Below are 23197 nucleotides of genomic sequence, written 5' to 3'. Positions count from 1 at the left end.
AGAGCTAGCAGCCGGTTAGCTTAGCTATGAATAAAGACCAGAAGCAAGCAGAAAGAGAAAGCTTGGCTCTCTACAAAAGTAACACAATTGACCCTCCAACAGCATTAAAGTTAACTGTACTAATTAAAATGTTGTATATTCTTTGTTCAATCCATGCAAAGAACAAAATGACGAAAATTAGCCACTTTATATCTACACATTTTCTTGACTGGGACATATAACTCCCCATAATACCGCTTTTTACTTTTTCAGTTTTTGTCTGTTTTAAACAAACAAGTTTAAACATGAGATGCTACTTTTGTTACCTTTGGGCTGGGCCAGACTAGCAGTTTCCCATGTTTCCAGTATTTCTGCTAAGCTAAGTTGGGGGATGTTGGATATAGGACACTGATAAGGGGGTTCTGAGTATAGGACTACATTTTCTGTTTCACAACAAAGAACACTACACTAGAATAAAGCTCATTTTGTAATAAAAAAGAAAACATTCATTGTCTATGGAGCAGCTCCAGATTTATACTGGATGACGTCAGAAGTTTGAGACTTACTTCTGGCTCCTCTAGGAGAGTAGTTAATGTTCACAAGTATTGATTTAACTTTCTACTATATGGAAATAATATTTTTAAATTCTCGAATTAGTTGTTGTTCCCCTTTAATCAAATGTTATCAGCTGAGATATCACCATCTGAAGAAACACTAAAGAAATGCTGTATGTGTTTTATGTGCAGGCTGGTACGGTGCGAGACTCCATGGCGAAGTCCCTCTACAGTGCTCTGTTTGACTGGATCGTCTTCAGGATCAACCACGCTCTGCTCAACATCAAGGACCTGGAGGAGACCACCAAGGTGGGACGACACCAACACAATGAGTTTTAGAATCACAGCCTCGATAAGAAAATAAGAAAATCTGAAAATCTCAGACAAATGTCACTTAATTTGGTTTAAGTATTACATGTGAAATTCTGGTTTGAAAACTGTCACCTTTTCTTAAAGATTTAAAACTCTTACTTGACAACAGAGAGCCTGAGATTTTGAAAAAAACTGATGCCTTTTTTCATGTTTGGGTTTGGTCGTCAGATCTTGTCTATCGGAGTGCTCGACATTTTCGGGTTTGAGGATTACGAGAACAACAGCTTCGAGCAGTTCTGCATCAACTTTGCCAACGAGCGTCTCCAGCACTACTTCAACCAGCACATCTTCAAGCTCGAACAAGTAAGACGTCTCTTAAACATCTTTCCGTCTCAAGGCCGATGATTAAGGCATTGACTTAGAGCTGAACCTCCGAACTTCTGTTGTTTTAAGATTTTGTAGATCAGCTTAAGTTCTTTGGCTGTGACCATTTCCAAGGAAATCCCTCATGCTTATCACACAAACGCCGTGCACTTAAATTACAATGACACAGAAACAATGGAAGAATTCTCCATCACATTATGAAACGGGGGTTGCCGACAGTCGTATGACTCAACCCTCCCTCCCTGTTAGCAAACCTGACTGAGGATGTATGTTCTCTTAAGTGCGCTGATATAGCTTCAAAGGGCTTTTCAAAGTCATGATCTGGAAGATTTGTGTATAGGTTAAACATTGTGTTTACCTTGAGATTAACTGAATCAGCGGACCTCCTGTCCTGACATGTTTGACGGTCTACAACGAGACACGAAGGACTGTGTCCTCAAGTCTTTCCGGTTTCGTACAAAGGCAGTAGTACACAAATCCCGTCTTGCCTTCGTGTCATAAATATGTCAAAATGTGTACTGTAGATGTTTGTCATGACAAGAGACTTCAAAGACGTCTTTGTTTTTGGAGGTTAAGATAAGTGTAAAGCAGAATTATTGGGCTGTGCATTAAGGCCTTGTCAGATTTGTCTCGTTAAGATCTCATGGTTTTTGCAAGTAATTGCTTGAGAATTAAAGTTTCAAAGCCTCCTAAAGCAAACAAGATGTCAAGCTTCCAAGTTTTTTATACAACCTCTGCAGGGAAAAGACCTGCACATGACTTCTATGCACACTTTATCCACATATGTTGTTTATATAGCAAAAGCAATATATAAATGTATAAATGTTTAAGCACTCAGTCATTCAGGCAGTACTTTGTCAGCCCCCAAACATTTATTTTAAATAGTATTTTCATTCTTGTGAAGCATTTCTTCCGCCCTTCCTTGTAGAATGCTTCGTTCTTGCAAAACATGTTTAAGATCAGCCTGAATATCACGGAACCAGTAAAAGCCATGAACTAAATCTTTAGTATCTTTAGGGAGTTTGTTGTTGATTTGAAGGTGTGTTTATGATCTCAATCTTGTTTTATCATACCTCTTTTCTTGGGTTGCCCACTGTTAGTTGATTCATTCCTTTTTTAATCTTCTTTTATGTGTTAAAGGTGCAGTCAGCGGTTCTAATTAAATACCCTATCTTCTACGGATCCGATAGAAGATCCGTAGAAGATTTTGTTTTTTAAGTCATCGGTTCCCATTTACTTCCCCTTATTAGAGTATTGAACACACAGCCTTCAAAGAAATGTACCTAAACCCAGAGGAGGAGGTTGAGGGGTGACTTTGTAGTTTGAGAGCATCGTTTTTTAGAGAACATCACATATTTTTCACTGATTTTTTTGGGGCCTTAGTGGACAGAATTACTGGATTTTCTCTGAAAAAATACTACATATTTTGTTTTGTAATAAACACTACAGAATGGGACTAGAAACAGTTGATAATGTGATAGAGTGATTCCTTGTATAGGTTGTGTTTTTTGTATATTTTTCACCTGGAAAATGAACAAAACACCCAGAAGAGGACGATCTTTACCTCATATACTGGTTTAGTCCAACCTTACTGTACTTAGAGTGTGTCTACATGTACATATTGTATCTCGTAGGCTCCCATAAACTGTGCACTTTGAGCGGATGTGTTTTCGGTTTATGTCCATCCACTTCTTAATTTTCAATATATTGACCCCCACAAACACTCAGTCACTCTCCATGTGAACAGTTCATGTGTTCTGCTATTGATTTCTAATGTTTTCCATGGATCAAACTGCCACTACACTCACATTTTTTATCAGACATCCTGGATTTTTGTAAGAGGATAAAAGCCACAATTTTGCAAAAATCTCTCTAATCTGTTAACAGAGTTAATGTAGTTTCGGGGTTTTGATATTATAACATTAAGACTGCACTTAAGACTTGATCAAAAGGAAACTGGAGAGCTTATGATTTCCGAATGGCCTACAGTCGGTACTGTAAAGCATTAGTTGAGTGTGGAAAAATCGATGTGCACCACTGAGGCAGCCCAAAAGCCTCTGAAAATGATTCAACCAGGATAAGTGAACCGAGAGCTGGCATGCTTCATATTTCCGCCCTAAGCCAGCTTCACACCCTCATCTACAGTTACATATGTATGTTTCCATTCATCTGTCGACCAGTAAGTCACTCTGCTGGAAGCAATGAGGGGCTAAAGGGTTTGCTTAAGGGCACAGTCAAGGTTATTTTAAGGGAGAATAGTATTTATTTTCATATTTTAGTGTATTTTCCAACCTTTTCAAACAACCTCTCCGCCAGTAATCATATTGTTGAAAGACGTTTAATGGAAGAGAATGTTAGTATGATAATATTTATACTATAATTTGACAGTATAATCATGCTTATTATAGACAAAGGCATTGAATAGCCTATCATTAATAATATGATTATTGGGATAAATGGATAAAACACTATTAGCACAAACTGTAAATAACTTTTCAGTCAGTCTGCAGAGCCGTAGTGCAGATGCTGATTCGGCTCTTTTTGGAGACGTGCTATTGTTGAGTCAAAATAAGAGTGAATCACAGCGGTTGTTAAATGACTTAAAGGCATGTGAAGGAGGCGGATACAGGATCCTGTGTAATACAATGCAATCCAAAACAGCACCCCCACAAAACCACAGCTTAGCGATTACCAAAGACTTGAGTCAGCACCCATCTGACACACAAATTTAATGTTGTAAGCCTCACAAACGCTTATTCCAGAGCTGCTGTATTGGATTTTGTTGCACAGGTGTTGCTTTTATAGTTTTATAGTCTTTAGTAAGACACTCAGGTTGATATTGTGACAGGACGAAAAGACAGACCTGTTCTACAGCTTTGTCTTTGTTGTTATCCCGGAGGAAATTTGGTTTGCAGCCAGACATTACACTACAAGTCAACAGATGACACTGAACAACAGAAAGCAGTTTCAAATATTACCTTTGTTTATTCCTTATTTTATTCCCTTTTTCAACCTATGTTTCTATAAAAAGGCATTCAAGACAGCAGCTTATCAAACAGTGTGCAGAACTAAAGTAAAGGACTATATCTGTTTTCTCAATAAAAGTAAAAAAAAAAAAGAACATACATAGATGTTTGTTTTTTTGGGGGGGGGGGGGTTTCAGTGGTGGAAGTAGAAATACCATTGTCTGAAAGTACTCCATCAAAAGTCCAGATTTTAAAATGCTAACTAAATTAACTAAAAATACAGAAGTATTTAATCACTTAAAAAATAAACGTAAGAGCCTATTAATTCAAATCAAAGCCAATCACAGATACTTTGTATTACTGGATATGATGAAATATAATTATGCATCATATCATATAAGCACATAAAATATTTTATAGTGGAGTAAAAAGCACAATATTTATCTTTTGAAATTTTGAAATATTGAAAGTAGCATTAAATGGAAATACTTAAGTAAAGTCCATGTACCTCAAATTTGTACTACAGTACAGTACTTTATTGAATGTACTTTGTATAATCTGTCCTGTTTAAATTCATATTCTAGGATTATTAATGTTAAAGTGAAACTCTCATTTTTGAAAGAAGAGATGATGATATTCCTTTTTATTGAAATCAAACACTGAGGTTATAAACAGACTGTTGCTCAGTTCGGTACTCGCTGACTCTCTTGAGATATTTATTGCTGTGACACTGACATTACTGGGTCAGATTTCTGACTCATGGATTTTATCATCTCTATCGTCTGCACTACAAGTCAGAGTTCAAATTGTCCCATGATTGACACTTTTTGCTGCCGTAAAAGTTTCTATAGAAGATGAGGATTATACGAACTAAACACTGTCGCTCTTTTGAAAATACAAGACACAGCTGTTCTTTCAGTTACAGAAAGTATTGAAAGATATCTTGTATTGAAAACAGTTCATTGTATCTTTTATTGTTCAGAGTCCAGTGAAATCAGTTGGATTGTTTGTATTTATAAAGATCAGCAGCACAAACTAAAAATCACTGCAAGAAGATAAAGAATGTGTCAGAATGTTTCTCTCAAACGGTCGTTATCTTAATGAAATGTTAAATATTTTTTTGTCCTGCTGCAGAATTCATACAGACAACGTCTCTGTTTGAATGCAGCATGCTAAACTTTGCCCAATAGCAGCACTCAATTATTTTATATTATTTTGAGAAATGTTACATAAGAAAAGGATCATCTTCCCTTATTTTTCTCTGTCAGCTTTATTGTCTTCGGTTGTGGAGTAAAGAAACTGCAATTAACAGCCTTCAGACTTCATGGTAGCAAGAGGAGAGAGCATAGAAAAGAAGAGTCCAGTGATTTTTATTAAACCTCCCCTGGATTAAGGTCTTTATTGGTTAAATCTCTTTCCCAGGAACACAGGAAAATAACATGTATGGGGAAGCATACATGATGAATGCTCTGAATGCTTCTCTCATTATTAAACCGGCGAGATGCCATGAAAGATCTGAAGAGTGTTTTATTGGACGGAGAGACGACATGAAAGCCGGCATAGAAACAACATTGTTGCTTTGATTGGAAAATGTAAAACAGCCCGACCCACATAGAACTGGTTGTTTGTTTTTGATGCCACGTTGATAATTCATTTTTTGGATTGATGACACATATAATGCACATCTTGAGGCTTTAATTGAATCATTTATCTCTGTTTTCCAGCTGCTTTAAAAAAATAAAAGCACAAAAAAAAGTTCAAATGTCCCATATAGATGTGATGAAATACAGCACTTACTATTGTTTTTAGCAGGAGCTGCTGACAGGGCAAATGTTACCAAAGCAAAATAATATAGTTCCTACAACTAATTATAATGCTCTGAAGCAAAGTATTATCCCTGACGCTGAGGTCTTTTTTGTGTCCCTGCAGGAGGAGTACAGAGCAGAGGGCATCAGCTGGCACAACATCGACTACATCGACAATACAGGCTGCCTCAACCTGATCAGCAAGAAGCCCACAGCTCTGTTCCACCTCCTAGACGAAGAGTGCAAGTGAGTCCTTCAGCCCGTCTGGCATCCTGTTTGACTAGTTTGTTTCTGTGAAAAACTGATTTCATTTTTTTCTGTGAGGTGAAACGTCAAGTGCTTCCAGCAGGTTGAAGCAAAGTTGGCGGGCAGCCTGAGAGTTGAATGGTGGAGACATCATATAACTGCCATGAGCCTGTTTTGATTATAGCGAGGGAGGGACTTTTACCAATACTAATACGACCAGACTATTAAGTATGCAGGAAAGGATTTAGTATGTACCAATGCATAGTATGTCAAAAATACCAGGATGTCCTAATGCATCAGGTCACATTTTGCAGTGTGCAAGCCCCCATACTGTTCTGTCTATTCTGACCCACAATCCTGTGCACAGAGGATATGTGAGAGGTTCAAAGTTCAAGATGCAATGTCATGAAGAAGTAGTATGTTCCAATTTAAATCATACTGCATGCAACAATAAGTACTTTGTAAGGGCAGCTGCAGTGTGAACTAAGAGTAAAAAGAAACAGTATGTGATGAGGAACGCAGTTATAGACTCCACTCTGTCTTTATACTCTCAGCTGTTAGATAACTGCAAAAAACACAAACAAAAAACTTCAAAATTGGCATCTACGAGCTGTACAGCATAAGCGTTTGCACAACACTGTGGCTGCATATATACGTTTTATATTAAAACTAAATTAAATGACGACCCATAATGTGAAAGGGGTTGATTTAAAAGTTTTTGCCCAACTCCTTTATTATAAATTGGCATATTTTCGTTTTTAAATATGTCATATTCTATTTCTGTGTGTTTATTGTCATGCACCAATCACCAAGTCAAATTCCTTGTACATGCAAACAGTAATAAACAGTTTCTGATTCGGATTCTGAATGTTTCAGTATTATGGCACCACATAGCAGACAGACTTAGTGACTAGTTGGGGAAGAAAGATGAATATTTAGCATCTAAAGAACAACATTACATTACATTACAGTCATTTAGCAGACGCTTTTATCCAAAGCGACTTACAGGAAGTGTATTCAACATAGGTATTCAAGAGAACTACTAGTCACTAGAAGTCGTAAGTGCATCTCCTTTCTTAAACAAGCAACATAGAGATAAAGGGAGAATGCATATCTGCCTCTCATGCGTCAGGTGGCCTGAAACACCACTTCAAATGCTCCATGTCTGCTGGATATATACGAGTTGACAGTTTTCCTAATAACCTCATAAGTTGGCAGTATGTCAGGCATGTGTCTGTCTGCTTGTTCCTCTGGTTTTATGCCCCCTAGTGGCCAAAATAACAAGGCTTTAGCTTTCTACATCATAAGTTTAAAAATATACAACTGGGACTGATGCACACATGCTACTTAGAGAAGGCTTATTCGGAGCTTTAAATGTATCTCTGCATGCTTTATGCAAGCTGCAGATAAAACATTGTTTGTTTGTTTTCATCACCACTTTGTCAACAAACATTCACAATAACAAAGAAGGCGAGAAATCAGAGTGACAAATCAGCTCGACCTGCTGCTAACTCTAGAGATCCAACTCATGAGAATATTAACCGTCTAGAATAACGATTCTCCACATAATCAGAATATTGTCACATTTCAAACAATAAGTACATTTTAAATGTGTTAAATGTTCATGCATTTCTGCTGATATAACCAAATTACCACAGTTTAAGATAAACTGCAGAGTTAATTTGATCCTTTCAGGTTCATGACTGTAATCTGACCGTTTTTTACTGACAGTATTTCCTCCTTTATTTCTCCCTCTTCTCCATTTGGACACTGAATCAAATTCCTCCCACTTTGAAAAAGCTGGAGAGCACTGAGTCCTCGGCTGTGTTGTCTTCATAGTTCAGGTTTCACTCTGTTCCAAAAGCCCCCTGTGTCTCATTCTTCCCCTCTTCTCTTCCTGTGAAGCTGCTGACTTTTCTGCAGAATCGTTGGCTCTTGATATTAAAGGACTGGGGGGGAATCTGATCAGCTTTAAGTGATAATCCCCAACCTGTGGCTTCAGAGGATGAAATGTCAAAGCTGGTTACAGATCAGATAGTTTGCCACGTTTCCAGTGGTGCACATTAAGAACTGCTGTAGTGACTGTTGTTGTGGAAAAAAGTAATGTCTTTAACTCATGATGCTTTTTGTGGATGATGAGATGCGAAGTATGATTCGTTCCGCAGAACTCATGACATAGTTAAGAGCTTTAAACATGTTGGCAGATTCTTCTTTCTTGATGTGCTTTTATTAAAAACAAATTAAAAAACCCAAAATCAAACTCTTTTTTTTCTGTTTTTATTTCAGTTTCCCTCAAGCCACCAACCAGACTTTGTTGGATAAGTTCAAGCGGCAGCATGAGGGGAACAGCTACATCGAGTTCCCTGCCGTCATGGAGCCCGCCTTCATTATCCGACACTATGCCGGCAAGGTCAAGTACGGGGTCAAGGTCAGTGTAATCCCCCACTTCCACAATGAGTTACTGATTAGATGGAAAAGGAAATTGCAGCTGGGTTTTTTTTTGTTGAGGAAGGAAAGTGTTTGTTTGTTTTTCACACATTCACACACAATCATCATTACAACCTTATTATAGCTACAGTAATATTGCAAAAAAAGATCTTCCTCTCCATCTTTTTCTTCCCCTTCTTCTTCTTCTTCTTCTTCTTCTTCTTCTTCTTCTTCTTCTTCTTCTTCTTCTTCTTCTTCTTCTTCTTCTAAGTTGTTCATACCATACTAGTATCATTAATATGCATAATAGACTGTCATGGCTCTCTGTTTAAGCCAGATTTCATGCCATTCTACTTGTTTTCAGTTATATATACCGCTTCTGTGGACAGATATAAGTTACCCATCAGTATTAGACAAGTGTTTACACTTTTAACAAACAAATACAAATGTATTTAAATCAGACTGTATACTGTTTCATGACTTGTGCGGATGGTTGTGTACATAAATGTAGCTCTATTGTTGTGATTTTTAGCTGTCATCGTTTGTGCGTGTTTGGCACACTCTTTGCCTTTATTTTGTTTAAGTTACATGGGGTAATTTTACCATTTATTGTTATTGATTTAATTTAGTAAAATCAGCTGCTTTTAAGACCGTCTTTAATAATGTACTTATGTTTTATTTGGACGTCTTTTTGTGTGCGAACCCCCGGATGTTTAGCAACTGCTCTGGCAGAAGCTAATGGGGACCCAATAAAATCCACAAATAATACCATCGACTACAATTTTTTAAATCTCTGTCACTCACAGGATTTCAGGGAGAAGAACACGGACCACATGCGTCCGGACATCGTGGCTTTATTAAAGAGCAGCAAGAACGCCTTCATCTGCGGGCTGATGGGCATCGACCCGTCGGCCACTTTCCGCTGGGCGGTGCTCCGAGCCTACTTCAGGGCCCTGGTGGCTTTCAGAGAGGCTGGGAAGAGACACACGCAGAAGAAGACTGGTGAGCTCCCACATAAAACGGAAACTCTGCTAATGTGCTCATAAAAGCAGTGAGACAGAGTATGTTGTGATGTAGGAGGTAGACAGGGAGATGTACCTGAGGTTAGAAAAACATGTCATCAACAAATATATCGTTTTTTATTATATTAAGGAATCTTCTGAAGTTCAATTTTGCAGCTGCACAATTTTGTGATTATATTAGAATAGATATAAAACATTGATGCAAATCTGTGCTTGCTGTGTCAAAACATCACCGCAAAGTGGGAAAGCACATTGATTTTATTGAATGTGAGCATCACAGGTACTTTCAGGTACAGCAAGAATAATGGTAAACTAGAAAACCTCTTTTTATATCCGCTATGTTTTTGAGGCTTGCAGTTTATTGGCTGTCAGCAGAAAGTTGAGGTCTAACTCCGCTGAAGCAGCTCAGATGAAGAGCTGATGATGAAATAACCAACATTTTTTCAGTTTTTCCCGCCATGTACAGTACTGTATGCTCACATGCCACGAAAGTTACGATTTAGTCCCGCTCGTTCATTCTAGTTTGCTTTTTCTTTGCCATACTTTGTGTTTCAGTAGTGACCGTTCTGTAGTTCGTGTGCGTAGTGCTGCCATGTTTTTACCGTAGCTCTCGCTCTTTGTCTCTCTCAGCTTTGTCTTCCTACGAATGCCTTCTTTCCCCATAGATAAACTTGATATGCAGTAGATGTTACCATCCGATGTTTTTCTCAGCACTGCCGTCGTATGAATCAGACTCTGCACCCTCTTGACCCTTTCTACACATTATGTTCTATATGTAGATGTTGTTATGTGAAATTAGAAGCCTTGTATCTTTTTCTTACCCTTAGATATCTTTTAGAAATCTTTCTAACTGAACTCTAAAGATATCAGAGTCGCCTAAGGGAACCTGACACATGTCTTCTAAAACATTTCTGTTTTTTATGAAAGTTCTTATTATCTTTCATTTATTTATTTTTTATGATCATGGTTCAAGTTAAAAGTTAAATTACCTTTTTAAATACCCTCACCTTGTCTAAGAGCACAAGCACTTTAGAATCAGAAAAAAAACTTCGATAAGACATTGTATGGAAGTGCCTTTGGGCGGCGAACACCTACTCACAGAACAACAATGGCAAACATCCTACCGCTGCCAACAACTGCAGTTTTGAATGTCAATCATCTTCTCTCCTGAAGTCTTGCACAGGTATCTCTCCAGTAGACGACTGCATCTCTTGATCTCTTCTTCTTCACTGTCTAATCTGTCATTTCTCTCTCTCTCTCTTCCCCCCCTTTCTCTCTTCCTTGTGTTGTTTTTTTTCTCTTTTGTTTTTGCTTCTCCAAGGGCATGATGACGCTGCTCCCTGTGCAGTTTTGAAAAGTGTGGATAGTTTTAGCTTTCTGCAGCACCCTGTGCATCAGAGAAGCTTAGAGATCCTGCAGAGATGCAAAGAGGAGAAGCACAGTAAGGCTGCCAATACAACAATAACTCCTTACCCTCATGTTAGACTGTTATTCTGGGGAAACTGTAGGGACGAGGCTGACCAACATCAACTTTACTGCACTGTACTGCAGCCAAAGTCAAGCCAAAAGGGATCAAAATCATCATTCAAACTTAAAGAGAAGAAGATTTTATTTCTTGCTTTGTGATTTTAATTTACAACTCTTATTTTCTATCAATAGACTAGATGCTTGTTGGTCTCCGCTCCCTCTGTCTCCCCTCTTCCTTCTTTCTGATGCACCTGCATGCGTTTGTTCTTTAGTCTCGTCCTGCATGTTGTTCTTGTGCTTCCGTCATTCTGTCACTTACATCGTGCTAGTGAAAGGCTAGCACAGAAATGCATGGTTGTCATCGCTCTATCAGCTAATTTTGGTCTGTGGAAACAACGCAGTAACACCTCTAGGTGTCCCATCACTGTCTGTTTTTGTCACACAGCTACACTTTCTCGTCCAGTCCTGTCTGTTTTGGGGGAATCAGTGGGTGTAGTTGCTTGTCCACCACAGCACACGTTTAAAATCAACCAACTTCACCCCTCACTAATACCACTGGTGATGGTGATAGAAACACTGAAGCGGGTATAATAGGACATCACTAACTTGCTCACAGGCAGCTTTGGTGTCGGACACACAGCCGACCTCACACGCACTTCTCTCACAGAAAGTCACTTTCCATCTGGGAAAATTTCATGACACTTGGATGTGTTTGTGTCTTTTTGTTTTGTGCCAACCTGCAGCTCCTGAAGAGAGTGAAATTGTTGTTCAAAGTGATGAAACTGAGAACGGTATACCGTTAAGTCACCTGATGAAATGCTCTCTATGCTTTTTTTTTTTTTTTTTTTAAAGTAGGCTAACACTCACCGTAGAGTTCTCTGACTTCTCGTCACTATGATTGAATGGTTCAGAGCAGCAGCTGAAGGCTTATCACTGCCATCACACTGTAGTAATGTAGCACAGCAGCCTAAATTAAACAATCCTGCTTAGTTTTACTTTTTTAAATTCTCTTTAGTCCGACCTAAATATTGACCCCCTGCTGTACTTCAGTATATAAATGATTATGGGATAAATTTGCTTTAAATATTGGTATTTTAAATAACTAATCAAGGTTTAAAGCAAACCTACAGTCAAATAACTCTTCAGGATCATCTTCCATAATTCGACACTAACAAGAGAAACTCACTATTAACTTCACAGATCTTTTTTCAATATTAAATCATCCGCAGTAGATCATATTTCCAATAAAAAGGCACAAAACGCTCACTGCAATAACACATGGTGTTTTTTGCTTGGTTTGAGTGTTTGTCTTTGTTTGTGTGTGTGTGTGTGTGTGTGTGTGTGTGTGTGTGTGTGTGTGTGTGTGTGTGTGTGTGTGTGTGTGTGTGTGTGTGTGTGTGTGTGTGTGTGTGTGTGTGTGTGTGTGTGTTAGTGGTGTGTTAGTGTGAGAGTGCGTGTTTTTTTGTGTTCTTTCACACGATGCCAACCTGTTTTGTTCGTGATCAGGTGTGACCAGAAAGAGTCCACGTACGCCGCTGTCAGACCTTCAAGGCAGCAACACCATCAATGAGAAATCACCACGGTAAGAGTCTGTGTTTTGAGAATTGCTGTGACTTTGTGTTTCAGGCTCTTTATAAAGATTCCCGTCACTTATCGGGTGAAGTCGGATGAGTTTTCAGGAAACGGTCAAATCTGAAGAAATACATTACAGATATATCAGCATCCGGTTATTGACAAGTAGGTTTTCACGTACAAGGAAAAAGAACAAAAGTCAAAAAATAATAGAAAATAAAAGAATATAGAAAAAAATGTCTATACAAACACGAAAAATACTTTAAAAATGTGTACAATATATCTGGATTTAAAATGAAAAATGTGTAGAAGAAAATTACAATATAATATAAAAATATACTACAAAAAGGTGTACAATATATCTGAATTTGAATGAAAGCTCTATAGAAGATTATAACAATAAAGAATCAACATTTTTAAAAAACATTTACAATATATCTGATTCAAAATTTGAGCTGAAAAGAAGAAAATTTTATTGAAAACTATAAAGAATACTATTAAAATATATACAATATATTGAATTCAAATGAAAGAGCTGCGTACTTTTAGAGGTGGTAGTTTTGTGTGGAAATGTGCAAAATTGTTGAAAGGAATGTGCAAAAGTTCACAGTATTACTTATGTGTGGAAATATATACACAATTTAGAGACAGGTCCTCCAGATGACTGCATTCAATAAACAATGCTACAGATATGGAAGGGCTGCACACACATGAGCACCTAAACACGTGTCACTTGTGGACAAATTAATGTGCTGTCACGCCTGACAATGTAATACAGTCCAACACCACAGTCTACAAGCTCCACAGTTACCATATAGTTAACATTATAACATTATAAGCCTAATAAAGGATTCTAATGCACAGCTGTTTACATAATTTTGACCATCACCTGTATATTTTTTATGTTGTGGCACAGTGATGGAAAATATGCTTTTTCCACCACTCTACACATGCAAATAGTGTTTCAGACGCAATCTGAATATTGAATTATGTTCATATTTATTAACATAATATGAAATATATATATATTTACATCTTAATTTTTGTTTTCCCTTTTGTCTTTTGCTTTTTGTAGTATTTACTCTTTTTATATTGTTTTTATTCATAAAAAAAATAAAATAAGAAAGAACATTGATAAAGAAAAGAAACAAACAGATATTTTTTTTCATATTTATGGTCTATTCACCCAGAATTTGTTGAGCAGTACTCGGTATAATAAACTTCTTGTAAGTCTTTTTATTTGTATGATTTTTTCCGGCATTTACTAGTCAAGTGAAGAGGAAATGAGGGGAGAGGGAAATGGGGAACGACCTGCAGCAAAGGTCTTTTGTGGTTTATTGTCAGAGTCTTCACCTCTAGGCCTCCAGAGCTACTCGTAAACTTTGCATTTGATCCTGCATAGGTATGACAGAGAACTGTAGAACTATTTATTGTCAACAAACGCTTTTAATATCGTTCTGGCAGATGCTCTTTCACTCATAAAGTAATGTATATTTTTAATCATTAAGCAAAAACATGCCTTTAAAAAAAGAAGGAGTGAGTGCTGTGACCCTGAGCGTTGCTCCCCCCCCCACTGAGACCCCGGTCCACCACCTCCTCTAATTAGCTGTAGACTGTGAGATTAGTGGCCCACGACAGCGGCTGGTGGCACAGAGCGGCTCGTACAAGTCGGCTTTTGTTACACAGGAGCTCAGTCCGGGGCTGTTAAATAATTCCCCCCCCTTAATGTGATTTAGCAACCTTCTGCCCTCCCTCTCTGTCTCTGTCTCTCATATGCTACACACTCATCCTCTGCATACTAGGAGAGCACTAAACCCCGTGCAGCTGCTTCCTCCGTGATGTAAAGTCACAGCTATGCATTGGACAGGAGTGCTTGGAGAGTGATAAATATTAGGGTCCCTGCAGGGTGATTGTCTGCTAGACAGAGCCGTGCAGTGCTTTATGGGACTCTCAGAGAGACTGTGGAGGTAAACAGTCACCAGAAGCATGTTGTACCATCACCATTCACTGAGATCGATGATCAACTAGGGAGACATTCTCTCTTGTCGTCTGTATATGGTCGGCCAGATGCTAACTGTGGATTTGTGCTTGTACTTTAGTGCACATTGTGGCGTCATTAGCATTAAATTCTGATGTGGTCATTCTCAATAAGCCCTTAAACAATCATCATATAACGATAGAGCATAAACACAGAAATATACAAAGATTTTGATTTACTCTAACACATTGGAGCTTTGTGGATCTTCTGCCTTTAATTTATAATATTGTATTGCAGACTAGTAGTACAACTCATGTTAAATCTATACGACTCTGTTGGGAGTGTGATGAGTAGAGCAGTGAGCTCTGTCTGTGTTAGCGAAGCATCCTCTGGGTCTCTTCTGTTCCCTCCATAGAGAGAAGCTCTGATGAAGAAAACAGTCACACCTCTGTTGTGTGTTTTTACACCTGGTTTCTATTTGCGGCTCAGTATTTTGAGGTTTGATCGAAAAAAGAAAATCGTGGCAAGAGTACGCCAACAGTTTCAGTATTTTTTTTAAATTGTTAAATCATAATCAGCTTAACCGTCCAAGTATGTTTATGCATGCGTGGACTTTCTTTTTGGTTTCCAGTGACTCTCTATGTACTTGAGCCAACGCTACGATTAGCATGATACAGCTCAGTTCAGTTATTGTTGATTTTCTACTGTTCTTTATTGCTTATTTATAATACTTGTTTTTTTTTTTTAGTTTTTTTTTTATCTTGTCTTTCTTCTACTATGTCTCTTGTGTGCACTTTACTCTATGCTGCTGTAAGCCTGCAAATTTCCCCGCTGCGGGACTAATAAAGGATTATCTTATCTTATCTTATCTTATCTCATTCATAAACAGTAAGTAATTGCTTAAACGTTTTATAAACAAATCTGGGGTTCATCAGTATTTTTGTGCTTGGATTTGTTTCGTACCCTGTGAACAAATTTAGAAGTGCCTCAGACTATTTGTACGCACAAATGATAAAGACCGCGTTGTCTTAGAAAATGTCAACACACATCTTTTAACTACATGCATAAAACCAATTTCTTTTGAAAATATCTAACATTAGGGTTAGGGTTTAGGGGGGCTATACATCTAAATAATGTAATTTTCTTCCTGTAAAGTTATGTGCTTTAATCATGAATGTCTATGGGGAATGACCTGCTTCTGGAGCCAGCACCCATATGAGGCTGTTGTCAGAAACCCCAAAAATTTGACAAAGGACTATTTTGACCTTTTGTTGGTGCTACATGAAAAGTCAAAGGAATCACCAAACTCCGTAGGATCCATCCTCTGGTGACTATGAATGTCTGCACAAAATGTCATGGCAACCAATCCAATAGTTGTCGAGATATTTCAGTCTGGACCAAAGTGATGCGACCAACATTGCCACCCTAATGTGAAAAAAATAGATAGAAGGGACTGAACACAATGAGCACAGAGAAGGTTGTGGTTTATTTTAATGCCAACACTGAAGAGGAATTCACATAAGCTACTTTCTAAAATCATATTTATGTATTACAGCAATGGAAAATCCCTTAACCCAAACAGCTGCCTCTGCACAGGAAGCTCAACCTTCTCATCTGTTCTTCTGTATTGTTATTAACTTTCATTTTCATTAGCCATTTTAAAACCTCTCCACATGCTCGTGTCCCGCCTTGTTTTCTCTGTAGGAACGACTTGACCTCCTGCTAATAAAACAGGATCAGCTACCACACAAATCTTGCTACTGTAGTCTGTGTGTCATAGTGTGTGGCGGCTTGTAACTCAGCACGAGAGATTCTTGTAAACCTATAAATACATTTTAACACTGAAAATAATACTTAAGTGCTCCAATGCATCTGAGGAACTGATGTAATGATACATTGCTGCTGCCACAGATATATACTGTGTGTATACAGTGATGGTGGAGATCGTTGGTAACCCAGTCTTCTCTCCCTCCTGCTCCCTTGGGCTGAAATAGTTCAGACTGGTTAATGGTTTTAACCATGACCCGACCGCTCGTGTTTTTTGTTTGTATTCTGGGCAGGTGGTGAGGTTTCACCTTGAGGTCTGAGGTTTAAATCATGTGTGAGGTGAATTCCACTCTCTCCAACGGGGGAACAACATTGAAACTTGCTGCCCCCACTGGTGACATTCCTACTGGGGGAAGAAAATACAAGTTACTGGTTGACGCCTTTTCAAATTATACAAAAGTGTGGTGTGCATCAGCGTGCCGAACTTTTGGGGTTTAGTGTTATTAATACAATACAAACATTAATACAATCAGACTGCCAGACGGTTACTTTAAATGTATCTGAGTTTGTTCACAAACTCTCAAAATCCCAACAGATCTTTGTAAAATGCTTTCTGATTACTTCAGGAAAATATCTGAGAATTATGTGGAAAAGCCAAGAGACACAGTAAGTTAATATGTGGCTCTCAGATACTATCAATACCTGACATCTCTGGTGGAGCACATCATGTTCTGGTGGAAAGACTATGCAGACAAATATGATACTATTTTAGGAAAAAAGGTCAAGGTACAATAATAGAGCTGGGAAACAATAGTATACTGTATGATTGTGACTGATTGTTTATCACTCCTGTGGCATCATCTACTGTTTAAATTTCACTTTCAAATTGCCATATGTTTTTATGTAATTATAACTCTATTCTTTACATACAACTGTAAAAATGTTTACAACATATAATGTTGTTTTTCCTGATGCCCTGAAGTCTAAACTAATCGCCTGAATTTTCTTTATGTTGACTGTGTGTTAAAGATGTGGTTATGTTTAATATTTACCACTGGGTGTGTAGTTTTGAGCTCTTTAATTAAAAAAAAGAGATAAAGTAGGAATGGATTCTATGCTGAATTTACAAAATACAGGAGGACTAATAACAGTTGAAATTGATTTATAATTATATCTTTTTATTGCTTTCCACTAATAAAAAAACATTTAAATCTTGTTAAATATTGTTTTTATGTCTATCAAGATTTAAATCAAGTTTGTTTCACTACGAAAGTGTCTTGTAATGTAAAAGTTCCTGGACTAAAGTATGTTTGGATTTTAAAAAAATGAATAGATCTATTGTTTGTCTAAAGGAGTTCTCCGGGTCTCGGCTGGAACGGGCGGGTGGGTCGACTGAGCCGCTTGTCAACCGGCGGCTCCACCACAGAAGAAGACGGCATCTTCGTCAACTCTGCCAGCAGCAAACTCCTGGAGAGAGCCCACGACATCCTCATGTCAGTATCAACACGCACCCACTCTCACCATCATGCTTCAAACTCCTCCTTGTTGTGTTTTTCTCTGAGCTTTCTCACTAATTGGAAGATGCTAAACAATTTTTTTAGCATCATATAATTCTGCTGTTAATTATTACATACATCAGCAGTGTGGTCTCGTGGCCTAGGAGACATCTTTAAATCTGAAAAAGACCAGAGTTCAAACTCAGTGTCAGAAAACATCTGCGCTGCCTTGTCTCCTTCAGTGATCACTACATTCCTACTTGCTCCAAGGGCGCTGTTCTGCAGCTGACCCTGACCTCTGACCTCCCTCTGGAGGGGAGCTATTCCCCCACAGGGATGACTAATGTTCCACTTTATTGACAGGAGTATGAGCCATTTGGAAAGAATTTCTGAAATTAATTAAATGCTGTGTTGACCTTTTACTTGGCAGAGAAAAATAAAATCACACACCTGTTGATTTAAAGAGCAAAAAGGAGGATTTTGTTTCTCCGTTCTGATGTTTCTGTTCCTATTTTTTTGTAACAGGAGGAACAAAAACTACAAATCTAAGCCAGTTCTTCCAAAGGTAAAGTCCAGGTTATCTTTTATTTTTCATAACTTCTAATGTGTTGTTACATTATCAACATTATCGGCTGACTCTGGCTTCACACCTGCAGCATTTACTGAACGTCAAGTCCCTGAAGTACCTCAGCAACCTCACGCTTCACGACCGCATCACCAAGTCGCTGCTTCACCTCCACAAGAAGAAGAAACCACCCAGTATCAGTGCACAGTTCCAGGTCAGACACACACACACACACACACACACACACACACACACACACACACACACACACACACACACACACACACACACACACACACACACAAAAGTCTTTAATGTATGACATCATGTCTGGGAATTTAAGAGACACAAAAATTAATAAATGTCTAATAAAAAAAATAATTTCGATTTGGTTACAAAGTAGAAAGTTTTCCTTTTTTCTGACACACTTTTCCTCCCAAATGTTCACCTAGTAGGAGATGAGACAAATAACCAACAATGAGCTTATTTGTACCATTTAAACTGCTTAAAACTAAGAGGAAAACCTGTTAAATGTAGGTGCTCTCCTCTTTGTTTTGGCATATTACACCAGATACTTTTCTTTTGACAGACTTTATAAACGTGAAATAAATTAGACTGACCACTACAGTTAGCATTCAGAATAAATGGTTATCTTCAGGGTCAAATAATGTCTCTCACATGCAGCCAGTAACACAAACCAGCTCAGAAAAAAACACTTTATTTTCTTCCTAATTTCTTTGAACATGAACTCTGTGCTCTGACTGTTGAGAGCCGAGGCCCCTCTGGCGGGCGGCCTCAGTGTGTGGATGACTTCACTTCCCACATCCTGTGCTGCGCTGATTGCTTTAATCTCCCATGGAGGAGAAGGAGGAGGAGGAGGAGGAGGAGACTGAATTCCTTCTGCCTGCCACTGAATCATCACACACACATGCTGCTGACACACATGTGCATTTGTTTACACACACACACACACACACACACACACACACACACACACACACACACACACACACACACACACACACACACACACACACACATGATTGCAAATGAAAATACTACACATCTTTTTTTTTTTTCTGCAGAACCTCATGCTTACGTGGACGTATTTATGCTCCTAGGCAGCGATATTAATCTCAACTTGTGCCTTTATATTCTGGGCTATGTGTTAAATGTGACTTGTTGTGTTTGTGTGTCTTTCTGCAGGCCTCTCTGTATAAGCTGATGGAGACTCTGGGTCAGTCAGAGCCGTATTTTGTCAAGTGCATCCGTTCCAACGCTGACAAGGTACAGTGTGCTCCATCCAGACTGCTGCCACTGTGACCGTTTTGGTTTAGTTTTCAAAGCATTTTTCATTTCCTTGTTGAAGTTTGAACATTTCTAAAGCATGTTTATCATTTCCCCCCCTCTCCTCCTCTGTAACCTCTGCCATCTGTCCCTTCTCCCCCTTTTCACTATTATCCCCTCTCCCCTCCTCGATTATCTTTTTTTTAAACTTTCTCAGCTGCCCTTGAGGTTTAATGATAACCTGGTGCTGAGGCAGCTGCGTTACACCGGTATGCTGGAGACTGTGCGCATCCGACAGTCGGGCTACAACATCAAGTACAGCTTCAAGGTAACAAACACAAACACACATTTACAACCTGTAGACACTCTTTAAACATCCAAGTCCAGATGTGTTTAAATGTCTAATTAATACAATAAATAAGAAAGAAAGAAGCAGTTGGAGATAAACAAAAGATTCACACATGCAACATTTATTTCACAAGAATTTGGGCGCGTTCACGACTTAGTAATTAGTCAGTAGTAGAATGAAAGTAGATTTACTCCAGCACTTATGTACAAGTGTTTTGTGATACAGATTTCAAAAGGAAATATTGTACTTTTATGTACTCCATAACATTTATATGAAAGTTATAATCATTAGAAACATTTGCTGATTAAAATATTACACACAAAACATGTGATCTGTGATTAGAGTGCAACTATCCAACACTTTCTAAAATAGTTAGAATTCGTTTGCAACCTAGATTTTTGTTAAAGAATATATATTTTTCTGAGCCCAGCCTGAGAATAAATGTATCAAATATTACAGAGCTTCTCCAAATCCACAGAGGACATCATACGGCAGTTGTAGTACGGAACAGGACTATTGAATTGACCTTTATGTGTTACATAATACAGGTACCCTTTAAATTATGTTAGTTTCCTGAGAGTTTTAACAGACCCACTTCATCCACTGTTCTTTGTCTAGAAAGTCCAGGTATCATGTTCATCATGAAGCAAACGGTCGATAAACCAAATGTTAAAAGGAGTTCAGCAGCCGATTACATTAACATGCGTGGGCAGGCCAGAGCACTGCTGCATCAATCTCACTGCTTAAGTCCTAAAGCTTAAACGACACTCAGGTTTCCAAGAGTTTAGGGTGCCAGCGATGAATTCATCTCCACGAAACATGTCGCTGTTTGAGCCACAATTGATGGTGTCAAGAGGGAATTATGTGGGACGTGATGTGGCAGCCATCTTTGCCACATTGGCTCTCGTTAGAATGATGTCAACCCTGTGAGAAAATGCTGTATGACTCATAGAGCCGATCATGTTTTAATGCTGGTTGGACGTGAGTCTTTGGACGGAAAACCTTTGGGAGTGGTTCACTCCCACTCCTGTTTTCTTCTCCATTAGTTTCCATCTTGTGGTCATGAATGTTCATTTGTGCCAGTCATGTGACGTCAGGGTTGAGATTATTCGTTAGTCATCGTTCTGGTTTATTAAGGAGTCACCATAACAAATTATTCTCCCATGTAACACACGATAACCACTGTAGCTGTGCAGATTGTTTGGGTTTTATTTGCTAGACTTCTGTATTTTCAACTTGCCTAGAAAATTGCAGTGGTGTTAAGAAGTACATTTACTCAACTACTGCACTTATAAACAATTTTGAGGTAATTTATTTTATGTATATCCACTTTATGCTACTACTACATGTCAGAGAGTAGTATTTCTCCAATACACTACATTTATCTGAAAGCTATAATCACAAGTTACTTTAATATATTTTTTAAATGTACATAAAAATCACATGTGATAATCTTATAAAATACAACACATTGTTAAAAGATGTGAGGGGGAATACTTTGAATGCTAAAAACATATATTTAGCTGATTTACTGAAGTAGGATTTTGAATGCAATCCTCTTTACTTATTTTTTACACCGTTGTACTTGTACTTCCACCACTATTGGAAAATACGTCCCACTACCATTTGAAAACTATTATAAAAATGACCCTATATATTCACTGACCTAAAAATGTACATTACTGGGTGCAAAACTCATAAAACTGTAACTATTTCGATGAGCTCACTCAGATGACTTTAGCAGCAGACATCTTCACTTATCAGAAATTCCCCCCCAAACGTATTTAGTGCTCCAGTCAGCACTAATGAGTAAATATCTTGGGCATGGTATCACTCTGGAGGAGTCTGCTGTTTCCAGCCTCTTCAGAACAGAGCCTCTCCATTGTGCTTGGGTCTCTGAAGCACTCCCCATGCTTGTAATTGTATAAACACAGCATCTGTTTCCCTAGCCACCCCCCTGCAGCCCGGAGTGTATTGAATTCAGACAATGGACCTCAGTTTGAAGAGTGGGAGTTCAGCATATTTATGCCATGATGATTGAACCCCTGCAAATATGGACTTTTACCTGAAACCACATGTGTATCGACAGTTTCTTTTTTTTGTTTGTTTCTACACAAGAGATGCTTCAGGAGGCTGCTTCAGTTTCTGCTGCTGGTCTAGATTTTTAATTCACATTCAGCACCACAGGGTTTATCAGCCCCAACCAATTAATCCTGCCCTGCTGGGGTGGCCAAACTAGGGCACAAATGGTGAAATATTGGTTTCTGTGCCAAAAGGTTAAGGATTTAGTCCACATCTAATGTTTAAACTAGGATGTTCAATGTACATACAGTCTATTTTCATAGAAATATGGCCAAGCTATATCCTAGTTGATTTTTTAAAAACAAAGAAAGATGGAACGCTGCCCGTTTTTAAATGGCACGTAGGGAATATAGCTTAAGTGTATTTCTAATAAATTGCACATCCTAGTTTAAACACAAGATGTTGACTACATTTAATGACATAATCTCTCTAAACCTCTTGGCACAGAAACCATGATTATACTATTTCTGCCTGATATGTTTGTACCATTTTAATATTAGACAGATTTATATTTTAAATTTACATTTGCATCAGAAACTTTTAGTGGGCCCTAAGGCTGTGAACAGAAACCTATATTTGCTAATTTCAGCCTGTTTTAACTGTACTTATTTACCTATTTGACTTAGGCCATTCACTGTATGTAAGAGTTTAAACATTTTTAATTAAATTACATAAAATCTAAGAGCAGCAGATAAATAAATGCTTTTTCTAATAGGTGGGCACACCAGTAAAGGACTGTCATGTCCAAAGTTAAAAGTTTTGTTTATTTGTGTTGTGTAGTTATTTTGAGATATTTGTCTAGAGACACTGATTTACTTTCAGTGTAACTGGTTGTAAGCTATGCATTGACTATTGATTAGCTCTTGACTCAATATAATTTGCCATCCCTGCTGTGCTGAAGTCAGTGTTAGGAAAAAACGTTTTGCTAGACACATCAAT

The 23197-nt window shown here is 38.2% G+C and overlaps 1 protein-coding gene across 1 annotated transcript in view; it reads left to right on the top strand.

Moving 5' to 3' along the window:
- The window catches only part of myo9aa (myosin IXAa), a 112068-nt gene that overhangs the window by 71065 nt on the left and 17806 nt on the right, over positions 1-23197 (top strand). The window contains 12 exon segments of the mRNA XM_054609584.1: positions 726-842; positions 1074-1208; positions 6125-6246; positions 8533-8674; positions 9480-9675; positions 11017-11136; positions 12669-12744; positions 17832-17972; positions 18501-18540; positions 18632-18754; positions 19747-19827; positions 20045-20155. Of these exon segments, the coding sequence (XP_054465559.1) occupies positions 726-842; positions 1074-1208; positions 6125-6246; positions 8533-8674; positions 9480-9675; positions 11017-11136; positions 12669-12744; positions 17832-17972; positions 18501-18540; positions 18632-18754; positions 19747-19827; positions 20045-20155 (1404 nt within the window).

This window comes from Anoplopoma fimbria, chromosome 2 (assembly GCF_027596085.1).
Source record: "Anoplopoma fimbria isolate UVic2021 breed Golden Eagle Sablefish chromosome 2, Afim_UVic_2022, whole genome shotgun sequence".
NCBI classification, from domain to species: domain Eukaryota; kingdom Metazoa; phylum Chordata; class Actinopteri; order Perciformes; family Anoplopomatidae; genus Anoplopoma; species Anoplopoma fimbria.
Note: the sequence above shows the minus strand (reverse complement) of the source record. Positions and strands in the feature narration are given on the sequence as shown.